Genomic DNA, 13422 nt, shown 5'->3' with positions numbered 1-13422 from the left:
CTTTATGATTCATTTGATGTCAGACTTTTTTGTGGATGATTAATATCACTGTTGTGTGTTTTGTTGATTAAATGGGGTAAAAATTACTTGTCAGAACTTGTGAGAGTGATTTTATGGTGGATTTTTTTGAGCTCTTGCTATAGGTGTTGCTGTTAAAATGTGTAAAGCATACATTTGCTATTATAGGTATTCACAAAAATAGTTTTCAGTGATATTGCTAAAAAGCATGGCTTCAAAGCTCTGTTTAATACTGGCTGTGTTTTCACTTTCTGTTAAGTGAAGCTGTTAAAATAGGCAGCTGCTGCTTTTATAACAGATCTGGGAGCCATTACTGATTCTCTCATACACTGTTGTGGGCATTTTAGCTCACGTAGCTTCTAACACAGGCAGAGTTTACAACCAGCAATAAGCACAGCACTGTTTTGCTACTTGTGTATAATTCATCAATTAAACAAATTGGATAAACTTGGGAATTAAGTGCACAGGCTATGGAACCTGCTTCACAGGGGAACCACTTCTGTGCTTCACATTCCTCAAAAACACACAACCGTGTGAGCTAAAAAGAGTACCCAACATTTTGTCTTATTTTGCTCTTGTTTATTTTACTTTTGCAAAGTTCTTCACAGCTTACAGTTACCCAGGCAGACCTGGATTACAGTGTCAAGAACTATAGTGAATTACAGAATTCCTGTCATCCATTTATAGTTCCAAATAGGAACTCTGGAACAGGGTTGCTTTGGTTTTGGACTGGGAAGGTTTGACAACCCTACAGGAATCTGGGCCTCTTGTGTTTCCAGATAGTACTTTAACTTACTCAGTGATAGAATGTTCTTTTAATTATTTGATATTCTGGTGCCTGGCAACATTTGAACCATCACAATCTGTATTAAACTTGATTTTGTAAACCTTGATTTCTGAGACATATTTTGGTGAGTTTTAAGACTTTGTCAAATGCTTTTTGTACTACTGTTATGAACTTGAACTTCACTGGGAGGGAAAAAGCAAGCATTTTTGTAATAACAGATCTGGCAGCTGTTGAATCTGTGATAGAAGTTAGAAGCAATGTATTAAAATAGAAGTTAAACTCTATCTTCTCTATCTTCTGACTGTTTTCAGTTCTTAAAATGGTACACTTAGACGGAAAGTGGATATAGAAAACTTACATAAAGTTTTCTTAGATATACATTTATGACATCTTCATAGCAAAATATTTCAAGTGTTTGTTAATCTGATGGCTATATATCAGAGTTTTATATTTTATTTTTTTTTGTTACTTAGACAACTTAATAGCAATTTGCAGTCTTGTTTTCACGTGCAAGGGGCCAGTTATAGTTAAAAACATAAAAAGAATTTATGGTAAAGCAATGTATTTATCATCCATTGCAGTAATGCAGAAAGGTGATCTGTTGTGCCAGACTCTAAAATTGAGCTTTGCAGCATCATACTGCAAGTACAGATGCTCTCTAGGGTAAAATTAGTTTGGCTCTGATGAGAAATGCTGCACATACTTGAAACATCACTTACAAAGCACTGTTTTCTCAGAAGCTCACTTTTAAATGATCAATCTTTAAAAAAATAACAAACTAAGTTGTTTTTTTTTTTCTTGCAGAGAAGCATTTCAGAAAATTCTTTAGTAGCAATGGATTTCTCAGGACACAGAAGCAGAATTATAGAAAATCCAACAGAAGCCCTCTCAGTTGCAGTTGAAGAAGGATTAGCATGGCGGGTATAAACACCTTTGCTTTATCAGAATAGTATTTTCTGATACTTTTTTAAACAAAAAGGCTTTGAAATCATGTTTCTACTTCTCTCATACAGAGGAGAGGGTGTCTACGACTGAACTCACATGGTAGTCCTATTGCCATGTCTAACATGGGTATGTGTGAGTTAATTGCCACAAATGCTATAGCTGATTCTTTCAATAAAGGAGAAATGTTTTTTAAAAGTCTTTATTTCTACAGCTATACACAGATCTCAGTCATGGTTTCATCATAAAATCTCTAGAGAAGAGGCTCAGAGACTTATTTTGCAGCATGGACTTGTAGATGGGTAAGTTAATTCTTTACATAACTCTTCTGAGACATATTTCTAGTTGTCAGCTGCTATTTTCATGCACTTCTTGCTGGGGGGGGGGAAGGGAGGAAGATTTTGCACTTACCTAACAAATGAAAAATCTTTTTTATATAGGGCTATCTGGGGATCGTTTGGTTTCTATTTTATATCTTTTGGAAGCAGTAAAATGGTGATCTAACACTTCGATTCTGTCACTGACAGATTACTTATGTCTGCTCAGAGCCAGGCACTTGCGCTCTGTGTTTGCACAGTATTCTCTGGGTGCTGTCAACTTTGGCACCAGTGTCTTTTGTATCTCTTATTAGTGATGAAAGAATGAAAGCCTGAAAACATTGACTAACCTTATTCAAAGATGAACTGTGCAAAGACAGCCATTGAAAAAAAAGTATGCTTTTCTGTATGCAATGACTGAAAATTGTATTATCCCAAAATGGTAACCAGTAGCTATTAGCATAAAATTATTCACTCTTTTCTCTCATTTAAATTTTATTTTTTAAAAAATGACACAACAAGTAGGTATTTTATGTTTGAATCCTGCTGGTTTTCATCTCCATATTTTTATCTTTGCTCCTATATTGAATGTAAACTTCGGCCTCCTTCATTTAACAATTAATTCCATAGAATTCTTTAAGTTTTTCTGAGTCTGTTTCCAGTTAGGTATTGGTAATGTTAGATTACAGATTAAATTCCTTCAGTTTCAGATTAAGTATATTGTAATACTCTTTTTTTCTATCCACAGTAAGGGCTCTAGGAAAGAAAAAGAAATAGAAAGGTGAGAAAAAATAGTCATAGTCAGTAAGGATCATCCCCTTTTGTACTTTTTTCTTCTATTTTTTAATTTCAAGGGTCCTGTTTTTAAGTGTGATTAGTCATCCTAAAACTGCTTCCGTACTCTGCATTTATGCTTGCATTTGTTACATGAGAGGGTCAGGACATAGGGGGTGAATCCAATATGTATTTCTAAGCCCATGTCATTCTAGGGCTGATGAATCTTCCCATGTATTTCAGTGGGTGTACTGGAAATGCTGTTACATGAAATCCAGTAGATTTGATGAGTAAATAGGAATGGGTTTTGAGATGAGAAAAGGGAACATCTTGCTAACGTTATTTTAGTACAGTGTTGATGATGTCACATTTTTTGATCTATTCATAGACATGCCATTGTGGTTTTGTTGAGGATGATACTCTTGTGTGGACTGTTTAAAGTTGATTAGCTCATGGCAGTATGAGTGCTCATAAGCTGTAAGATACATACTCAGGAGTTACAATGAAGTCATGCAGTAATGTTACTGCATGTGACAAATGCTGTGCTTTTTGATGGGCTGGGAGAATGAATTATCTCCAGAAATATAGGAGTTTGTCATGGAAATAGTAAGATTTTATTTTCTGGGAATGGGGACAGGGACTACAGAGAAAATAATCCATGTTAAGACAAGTCATGAGATCTTTATATATGACAGAAGGGAGGTCAGATCTCTGTAATACTGTATGCACCAACAAATAATGTTCTTCAAAAATGCAACTGGTTAATTCAAAGAACTCCTTATAAATTTATGAAGGAGCAGTTGCTGGGAGTTACCCAGCATGTGTAAAAAGCTCCTTTTCAATGGGCTTTACTAAGACTCTGTGAACTACAAACCTTTGTTCATAATGAAGTGATACCAAGCTGTGTGGTGCGGTGGACACCATAGAGGGAAGGCAGTCCATCCAGAGGGACCTTGGCGGGCTGGAGAGATGGGCCCATGCCAGTCTAGTGAAATTCAGTGTGGCCAAGTGCAAGATCCCACACCAGGGTCAGGACAACCCCAGGCACAAATACAGGCTGGGGAGAGAATGTTTAGAGAGCAGCCCTGAGGAAAAGGACTTGGGCTTGTAGTAGTTGAGAAGCTTGACGTGAGCCACCAGCATGTGCTTGTAGCCCAGAAGGGCAGCCACATCCTGGGCTGCGGCAAAAGAAGTATGGCCAGCAGGGCAAGGGAGGTGATTCTGCCCATCTACTCTGACCCTGTGAGACCACTCCTGGACTACTGCATACAGTTTTGGAGCCCCCAGCACAGGAAGGATACAGACCTGTTGGAGAGGATCCAGAGAAGGGCCACAAAGATGATCAAAGGGTTTGAGCACCTCTGCTACAAAGATAGGGTGAGAGAGTTGGGGTTATTTAGCCTGGAGAAGAGAAGGCTCTGGGGAGACCTTGTATCAGCCTTCCAGTACATGAAGGAGGCCTACAGGAAAGCTGGGGAGGGGCTTTTCACCAGATAGGGTAGTGATAGGACATGGGGTAATGGTTTTATACTGAAAGAAGGTAGATTTAGGTTAGATATAAGCTAGTAAGATACTGAAATAGGTTGAATATAGAGGTTGCTGTTACCCCCTCCCTTGAGATTTTTAAGGCCAGGGTAGATGAGGTCTTGTGCAACCTTGTCTAGTGGAAGGTGTCCCCTGCCCATGCAGGGGGGGTTGGATCTTGATGATTTTCAAGATCCTTTCTAGCCTTAACCATTTTATGATTCTATGAATGAAAGTAGGTCTATTGTGCTAAGGTTCGAAAAGAATAAAGATATTTTTATGTGAAGTAGAACAAATTTTGCTTATCTTTCTGTTAAAGCAAGGAAAAAAGTAAGAATGTACTTTAAAAGAAGTGATGAATAGGGACATAAATCATCCTAATCGACTTGTATGCAATTGCTTTTTATATTGTTTAATCTGGATCACTCTATTTGGCTTTAGAGAACCCATTCTGGATAGATGCAGTGTGCCACATTCTTGTGAGTGTAGTTTTTCTGAATAAAGTAGAATGTCAGTCCTCAATGACTAAAACATCTAAAAGATTTGCTTTTATGCGAAGGATCTATCTGTGCTCTGAAAAATTTCATTGATGTCCGGGAGAGGGTGGAAGGCCACTAGGTGGTGAGAGAGAGCTTGCTAGGAGAGCCCGAGTCTATTGAGAACTCCTGCTCTTATTCTTTGCTGTGTGCTCTTGCGAGCAGGATGCTGGGTTGACAATTATCCTTCTTTAATAACTGAATTAGTATTAAAGATCCGAATTAAATGTAAGGGTATTTTTTTAGAAATCTAAATTACTATGGACTCCAGGTTTCATAATTCCCAGGTATTTTCTTTTTAAAAATAGAATTCTTAAGAACTTTGATAATAAAATCAGTAGTTTGCATCCACTACCCTTAGTCAGTGAAAATCCACTGTAATTCTTTGTCTTTTTTATTCTCCTAAAATCCTTTCTTTTCACGTAATAGTTGTACCTGGTACATGGTTGGGCAAAAGTAGAAGGCCACTAATGGTCACTTACTTGATACCTTCAAGTCCATTTTGACAATTTCTTTTGTGTCCTGAATGAGGAGCATGGTTGCCATTGGCTGTCCCTCCATTTCCTTTCTTTGGTAAATAGCTTTATCTGTTCCAGACCTGACAGTACAAATGATTCAGACTCTCTTGACTGCAAAGCTGTGAATCAGGTACTTCCTTCTGTCCTCCAAACTCTTCTCTACCAGTATCCCAAACCCAATTATTTAATGGAAGTTGTTTCTTACTAGTAATCAGCAACTGTTGACCATTGAGAGTGTTGTGATTTGAATAATGATGCCATAAATTGAGCTAAGTGTAGCTCTGTCTCAGCTGGAATTTTGTTGATGTGCAGAGGTGCGTGTGAAAACCATTCTGATATGTCTTGCATTACTTTTTCTGCAAATTTCCCTTTGAACTCCCTTTTGAATTTTCTCTGTAAAGCTCATTTGGGTAAATGTCAGAGTAAAAAGAAAAATACAGTTCAGAGTACAAACTTGGAGGGTGCTTTTCTGTCCAAAGAGATGCATTATAATTCTATGCAGAGTTAAAACTAACACATATAGTGCCATTTGTTTTTAGAGTGTGCATTTTTTTACATAATAGACAAGGTGAAGAATTTAAGCAAAAGGATTTTCAGTGACATATTTGCTAAAAAATACTGATTAAAAGCATAATTTACATAATTAATATTATTTTTTCTTCTTGTGAATACTTCTGTAATAAATTTACAACAGTTGGTAGATGGATAGTTGGTAGGTAGATGTTTTACTAAAGGTTTTCAGAGTGATCTCATTGTGAAAATTTTCAATCTCTTTTAGGGTATTCCTGGTACGTGATAGCCAAAGTAACCCCAAAACATTTGTATTATCATTGAGTCATGGATTAAAAATAAAGCATTTTCAAATTGTACCAGTAAGTAGTTTTTCTAGTTTATACATACATTTTTAAAACAAACAATTGAATAATTGTGATAGAATATCTCTGGATTATTTTTCTTTTGTTGTTGTATGGCACATGTAAATGTAATAACTATATCCCTAAAAATAATTAATATTCTTGAGTAGATTTGAACGTTTTTGAGCCTTGCTGTTTCATTTGTTACAAAGCTTGACTAGTATTACGAAATCCTAAAAAGTCTTGGAAAAACAGACAAAACTATTTGAACTGGAATAGAAGCAACCTTAATGGCATGAAATCATGTATTGATAAAGGTCATACTGCCTGGTCATGTTTCAAGATGTGCTCATTTTCTTTTTAGTCATCTGTTTAGGTGGACTGCCTACAACATGTGTATGTGTGTATATTTTAGCAACTCGTCTGCTCAAGATAGTTTCCCCTCAATATTTTGAGTTAAACATTTTCTGCTGACCTCTCTTCTAGATTCATGTTGTTGTGCTATATTCATTCCAGGTCTTCTTGAGGGGAACAATTCTAGCAAAAAAATTGGTATCCTTATTTAGTCCAGCTACTTGTGGGTAAGCTGATATTTCAATCAGTTTCCATTGAAGACAATATCCAATTCTGCCAGCATGGCCAGCTTTCCTGCAGCCCTTCCTCTCCCTCCAGAGGTGGTTTATATTGTTTTCTTTACAATCTGCTTCTCTTGAGATGAGAAAAAAATTAGCATTACATGTTTTAGTCACAGATGCTTTACATAACTGAGCAGACTTACAGCTTGTTCTGTCTTCACAAGAGCCTTTCTTACAGACCACATAGTACTCTAGCCTCTATTTTTCTTCCTGCTGAAGTTTCTGAGAGATTCTGCTGTTTCTCAGTAGAGATTAGTGGTTATTTCATTTGTTTCTGATCTGGTATGGTCATTACAAAATTTCTGTATGCCTTACCTAAACCATCAGCTGCAAGTCTTCTGGATGGCTTGTAGCTTATATCCTCCCCTAAAAAGGTTCCTGTAGAGTAAAACTGACACATTATATGGGAGGAGAAAAGGAGTGAATCTGTGTTTGTTAAAAGAATTGCTCAGGATTTTCTTTGTGTTAGGTAAAATAATAGAGGAGTCCTTCACCCAAAAGGGATAGCTGTTCCAAATGAATATCAGCCTATGTTCTGTGGTCAGAATCCCAGATGTAAGGAATCCCTGTGCTTCTGTTGACTGTGGTAGCTTCAAGTATTTACTTTGAGATAACTATTGTGTGGTTTAGAAAACCTTCTGAACTCTGTATAAATACCATATAGTACTACTTCATTGGAATGTAATTTAAATCTTATATTTTAGAGACCACATTTTTTTTTACCTGTCAGGACACAGACCCTCTCTTCTGTAAGAGCAGATGCAGCAGGAAGGAGCAGTTATCCTCTGAGCTGGATGACTCTCCCCTTCAAAAAAATTATCCAGTCAGTTCTAATGTTCTCCTGCAGCTATAAGCAGAGCATTAATCACAGGAACACATACTAAAACCTTGCTCTCCTGTTGCAGGATCTTTGGAGGAACCAGGAATTCTTTATTTTGACATAGATTGTTTACAAACTTGGGTCAGTTTTTCCATGCTTATGGCGTAGAATACTCATACTACTTCAATAAAAAACATGCCTGTCTTATCCATTTTATTTTTTTTTTTTTAAATAAAGCAATTCATACTGTGCTAGTTACCAGGAAAAAAATAGTTTGGTAGGGAGAGCAAATTAATCCAAGAGAGAATATGGAATTTCCTTTCTGTCATTTAAGTTCCAGTTGCATTTAGTACCCGTCATGATATTCTCAATATCCTGACTTACTGTTTGCTCCATTTTGCTAGAACAGCCCTCCTGAAGGAGTTCACAAAACTGTTTTTAGGAGGGGAAAGGTTTTACTTCCAGTTGATACTGATCTTCTAAATGAAGTTATTGTTTTCTGAAAAACAAAGCAATTTATGTTTTTACAGTAAGTTGGTAACTTATTAGTAGGAGATCATGGTTAACTTTTTAAACTTCAAATCCTACTGTTCTTCTGAAGTGCCTTTTTTGCAGTCATGGGAAAGTGAAGATAAACTTTCCTACTAGATGCAAATAAAGAAATAGCACTTAGGTCTTTTTTACAAAGTAAAGTTCCTTCAGTCTCTAAATGAATTATTTTGCGCTTACATGTGAGTTTACTTCAGGTTATTTACTTCAGGTTATTGCAATTAAAAATGTCTCCTTTCAGACAGGGCATGCAGCCTGCCAATTAAAGCTTCCCCCACATTAACAGGTGCATCATGTTAACACTGGTAACATGTGCAACAGCTAGTGCAGGTGGGAGGCAGGGAATTTGTTGTAAGAAGTTGAAAAGAAAAATGTTGGGGTACATTTATATATACTGTTTATGCTGGAGGGTGTGAAAGTTTAAATGTTTTTTTCAGCTTTACTATGTTGAGCTGATATAAGTTATCTTGAGTGTACTCTATCCTGAAATTAGCTTTTCTGTAGTCCATGTGAAGGAAGAAGAATCAATATGTGGTTTTTGAGACTTTTTTCAACACCTGGTCTCTCATAAAAGCCTTCTTAGCTTGCAGAAGATGTTAGGTTCCTGGGCAGTGTAACTTTGATACAAGTTTTTACTTCACAAAAATAAAGTAAAGCTGTCTCCCATGATATCCTCACAAATATCCATTGGACGATGGCAGGATTAGGAACAGAGCCCAGAGAGTTGTGGTCAGTGGGGCTGAGTCCATCTGGAGTCCTGTGAGTAGTGGTGTCCCTCAGGGGTCAGTACTGGGCCCAGTCTTGTTCAATATATTAATCAGGACCTGCAGGAAGGGTTAGACTGTATCCTTAGCTAATTTGCTGATGCTGCAAGGTGGGAGAGGTGGCTGATATTCCAGAAGGCTGTGCTGCCTTCCAGTGGGACCTGGACAGGATGGAGAGCTGGATGGGGAGAAACCTTATGAAGTTCAATGTGGAAAGGGGCAGAAACAGCCCCATGCATGAATGCAGGTTTTAGGGACTGACCTTCTTACTGGAAAACAGCTCTGGGGAGAAAGACCTGGGAGTCATGGTGGACAGTCACGTGCTCTCATGGCCTCAATGCCATCCTGGGGTGCATTAAGATGACTGGCCAGCAGGTTGAGGCAAGTTATCCTCCCCCTCTAGTCTGCCCTGGTGAGGCCCTTCCTGGAGTATTTATTTTGTGCAGTTTTGGGCTCCCTAGTTCAAGAGGGACAAGAAGCTACTGGAGAGAGTCCTGAACAGGGCCACTAAGATGATTTAGGGACTGGATCATCTCCCCTGCGAGGAAAGGCTGAGAGACCTCGGGCTGTTTTAGCTTAGAGAAAAGGAGGCTGAGGGGGGATCTCATTGATGTTTATAAATTTTTAAAGGCCACGTGTCAGGAGGATGGGGCCAGACTCTTCTGTGTGGTGTTCAGTGACAGAACATGGAGTAATGATGTCAAACTGACACACAGGAGATTTAACTGGAATATGTGAAAATTCTTCTTTACTTTGAGGGTAACAGAGCATTGGAACAAAATGCCCAGAGTTTGTGGAGTCTTCACCCCTGGAGCCATTCAAAACCTGCCTGATGTGTTCCTGTGTAATCTGCTCTCAGGGATCCTTCTCTGGCAAGGGGGTTGGACTAGATGATTTCCAGAGATCCCTTCCATTTTGTGATTCTGTGAAAATATTTGTTGCTTTATAATTGGCCATCTTCCTTGGTATTCACTTCAAGGTTTGGAATTAACTTGGAGAGGGAAAAATAAGCTGAAAATAAATTCTGATCAACTGGCATCTGAATTGTCAACTTTTCTTGTTTTGTGTGGTGGCTGGAAAATTGCATGCCTAAGGGAAGTCCAATGGATGATAATCCATTTTCAGCTTCTTGGCTGCAGCACAAGAATTTGCACATGCACACATTAGCAATTCTGTTTCGAATTGACAGTATTTGACTTAAGTTGACCAAAGTCTGAGAATAGAGAAATTGCAGCTATTTCCAGACATGGTAGAAAGGGGTAGAATAACCAAGAGTCATAAGCAGTTCAACAGCTGCATCAGATAAGAAATCCTAGTAACAGGTACAAGAGCCTATTATCTCCATTTTCTGCAGTCAAGTAGGGTAGTTACATTTTCTCCTGGCACAGCATTTCCTGCTCTATCCTATCCTAAGGAGAAGATCTCCTTCAGGATCTTCTGTTCACTACTCTTAAGCTTGTAAAGTATCATTTTGCCCCCTTCTTTTTAAAAATAGTTTAAGTAGTTTTTTTGCCCTCTACCTACATTAATACTAATCAGTCACAATTGCTCTGAAGCTTCTTGATACTGGACATATCACCAGTAGAGGAAATAAATTGAGAAAGCAGTGAAAGTTACCAGTGTGATAAAAATTGGGCAAGAGCTGATGTTCACTAGCCTGGGATAGGGAAATACTGATTCTGAATTTTTAAGCAAGTCAAGATTAATCTTTAAAGGTACATTTGGCATTTTCTTCTTTCTTTCCCATATCTATGTTAATACATGCATTTGGAGCTGCAGCAGTTCTTTCTCCTACAACAAAGAATGTTTCACTACATCAAGCATGTTACCTTTGTGGTGGGCAGTTTTTTGTTTAGCAAGTACCATCCAGGGTACTCATGTACGGCCTTGCTGCACCTTATAAAATACATGATGCAAAATACAGCAGTTAAAAAGAACATGAATGGAGCAGAGGTTGAAATCCCTCATTAAGTTGAAACTTGGCAGTTTCTTGTATTTTTAAGAAGTCCCTGTTGGTATTAACTACAACTATGATTCCAATCCAAAGGCATAATAGTACAGAAAGAATATTCCTGTTCTGTTCTCCTAGGCATGCATCTAACTTAAAGGGGAAGTTAAATAATACAATATTTTACTGTTTATTTTTATCTTGATGTGTATGGTCACTCTATTTTTCCTTCTCTCAGCGGTCATAAGATTATGAATCTCTTGATCTGCAAGAAGACTTCTCAAACAAGTATTTCAACAAGGAAGAAATACCATCGCAACAAAGATTTTATTCTATCATGTTTTTCCATTTTTACAGTTGGAAGATGATGGGAAGCAATTCTATACCCTTGATGATGGCCATACTAGATTTACTGATCTCATCCAGCTAGTGGAATTCTACCAGCTTAACAAAGGAGTACTGCCTTGCAAGTTAAAACACTACTGTGCACGAATTGCTCTTTAACCAAAGCATCTGTTGTTTCATCAGAGGGAAATGAAGATAGCAGAATACTTTTCCCTAGAGGCAATTTATATGAAAAAAACATAGCATTGTAAAGATTCTGTGGTTTAGCTGCAAAAAAATTTATATTCTCTATCGATAAGAACTTTGCATTGTGATTGTCACAGAAAAATTAATGTTACTTTTTTTAAAAAAACACTCTTTCCTTTGTAATTCTTTAGTGTTGTCTTGGACTGTTTTTTTTTCAACTGAGAACATTTTTTTAAAAACTAATATTGTGTAACTTCTACAAAATACGACTGAAAGAAAGTTCTTAGTTCTTAAGTTTAAAATGAACTTTCTGTTACTGAATGTTTCTCATAACTTCTGTTCATCACATATAATAATATTTACTGTGGTGAGGATAAGTTGAACTGCACATTTTATTTGTAAATAAAATGAATAAATATTTTGCACTATATTTTTGAATGCCACTTTGAGGACTATCATATGCAAGAAGTGAAAAATCATTAAAACTACTTATAACTGATGAGTTGCATTGACTTGTACTATTACTGTTTTAATATTTTTAAAGATTTTTTTCTTCTAATGACTAAATCTGCATCTTTATGCAGAGCTGGAGTGTCACTTGAATGTGAGGTGTATAAACATACGTGAAATGTCAGTTAGTGCCTAACATTGTTTGGTGTATATCTCCAGTCTCTAACACAGAGAGAGACGGATACCTATTAAGTACTGTGGATTGTTGCAGAGCTGGGGAGGAAGTCAATTTTAATTGCCCCTAAAAAATAAAGGTAATGTTATAATCTGAACAAATTCACAATATTAAAAAACATTTACAATACTTACAAATAAAGGTAAATCCAACGAACTGTTGGCTGAAAACCTCATGGGAGTGTATTTGCAGTCAGTTCCTAGTGTATTTTATTATTTACCACAGAATGAAAATTTCAGTACAGCTACCAGTCAGCCAGTCTTTGTGCATTACCACGGACCTTAACATTCCAACTGAAAAGAACAGTTACAATAGCCTGAGTTTAAATTTGGGACGATAGTTTTAGAAATACTTTTGGTATCTGTGTTTTTTAAAGAGAGATGATATTGCTGCATCCTTGAACAAAGACACAAGTGGAGTGGGGGTTGGATTTAAAGACACAACCCTGTCCTGAGTCTTTGTCCAATAGGTTTGATCTTGTATGAGGGTTTAGGATGTGGCCTTAGGTATCTTTATACAGAGTAAAGGCTGGAGTACAAGGCAGTGCTTGGGCCATCACACTGAATTTGCCTCTCATTTCTCTGTGATTTGATTCTCTGACTGGAAGACATCACAGCTGTTCTCCTCTCGGAGCTGGTGGGGAGAGAAGGTAAAGGATGCCTGGGCAAGGGATGGCAAGGGACCTGGGGCACAGCAGCACCAGTGTGCATCAGCCAAACAGTTCGTATAAATGGAGAACAGCCTATAGTTTTGTTATTTTGTGTCTGTGAAAGGCAATCATAATAACATAATACTGTGATACTTAATTTACTGACTTGATCCACACATCACTGACCTTTTCCTCTGGTATGCAAATACAGTTTTTAAAGCTCATTAAAAAAGCAACTCTTCACAACATGTACCAAAGATGCAACATATGTGGTGTCTAAGCTCATTACATTAGGAATGCCTTGTAAAACTCTTCACAGTCTAATAAATTTAACTCTTAAACCTCAAACATAATTTCAGATCATAATTACAAAAATACTGTTTTAATTAAAACCTCTTCAGATACAGTTTCATAATGTGATTACTTCTCAGGCCTAGTATTATTTCAGAGGTTGGTGTAGAAAAAGGGAAAACATTCTCCTCTGCATCTTCTCCTCTACTGTATTCCATTTCTGGTTGGACCAGTAAAAGCTTTGCTGTAATTTGTTATTTATATATTTGTTAGCATGCTT

General features: G+C 37.3%; 1 protein-coding gene across 1 annotated transcript in view; it reads left to right on the top strand.

The window, feature by feature from the left end:
- GRB14 (growth factor receptor bound protein 14) overlaps positions 1–11989 on the top strand; it is a 56959-nt gene extending 44970 nt beyond the window's left edge. The window contains 5 exon segments of the mRNA XM_030454287.1: positions 1610–1726; positions 1819–1876; positions 1962–2049; positions 6195–6288; positions 11344–11989. Coding sequence (XP_030310147.1) covers positions 1610–1726; positions 1819–1876; positions 1962–2049; positions 6195–6288; positions 11344–11490 — 504 coding nt within the window. The 3' untranslated portion in view covers positions 11491–11989.
- Positions 11990–13422: the final 1433 nt, after the last annotated feature.

Source organism: Calypte anna, chromosome 7 (assembly GCF_003957555.1).
Source record: "Calypte anna isolate BGI_N300 chromosome 7, bCalAnn1_v1.p, whole genome shotgun sequence".
Taxonomy (NCBI): domain Eukaryota; kingdom Metazoa; phylum Chordata; class Aves; order Apodiformes; family Trochilidae; genus Calypte; species Calypte anna.
The sequence above is the reverse complement of the archived record's forward strand: the minus strand, read 5'-3'. Positions and strand labels throughout refer to the sequence as shown.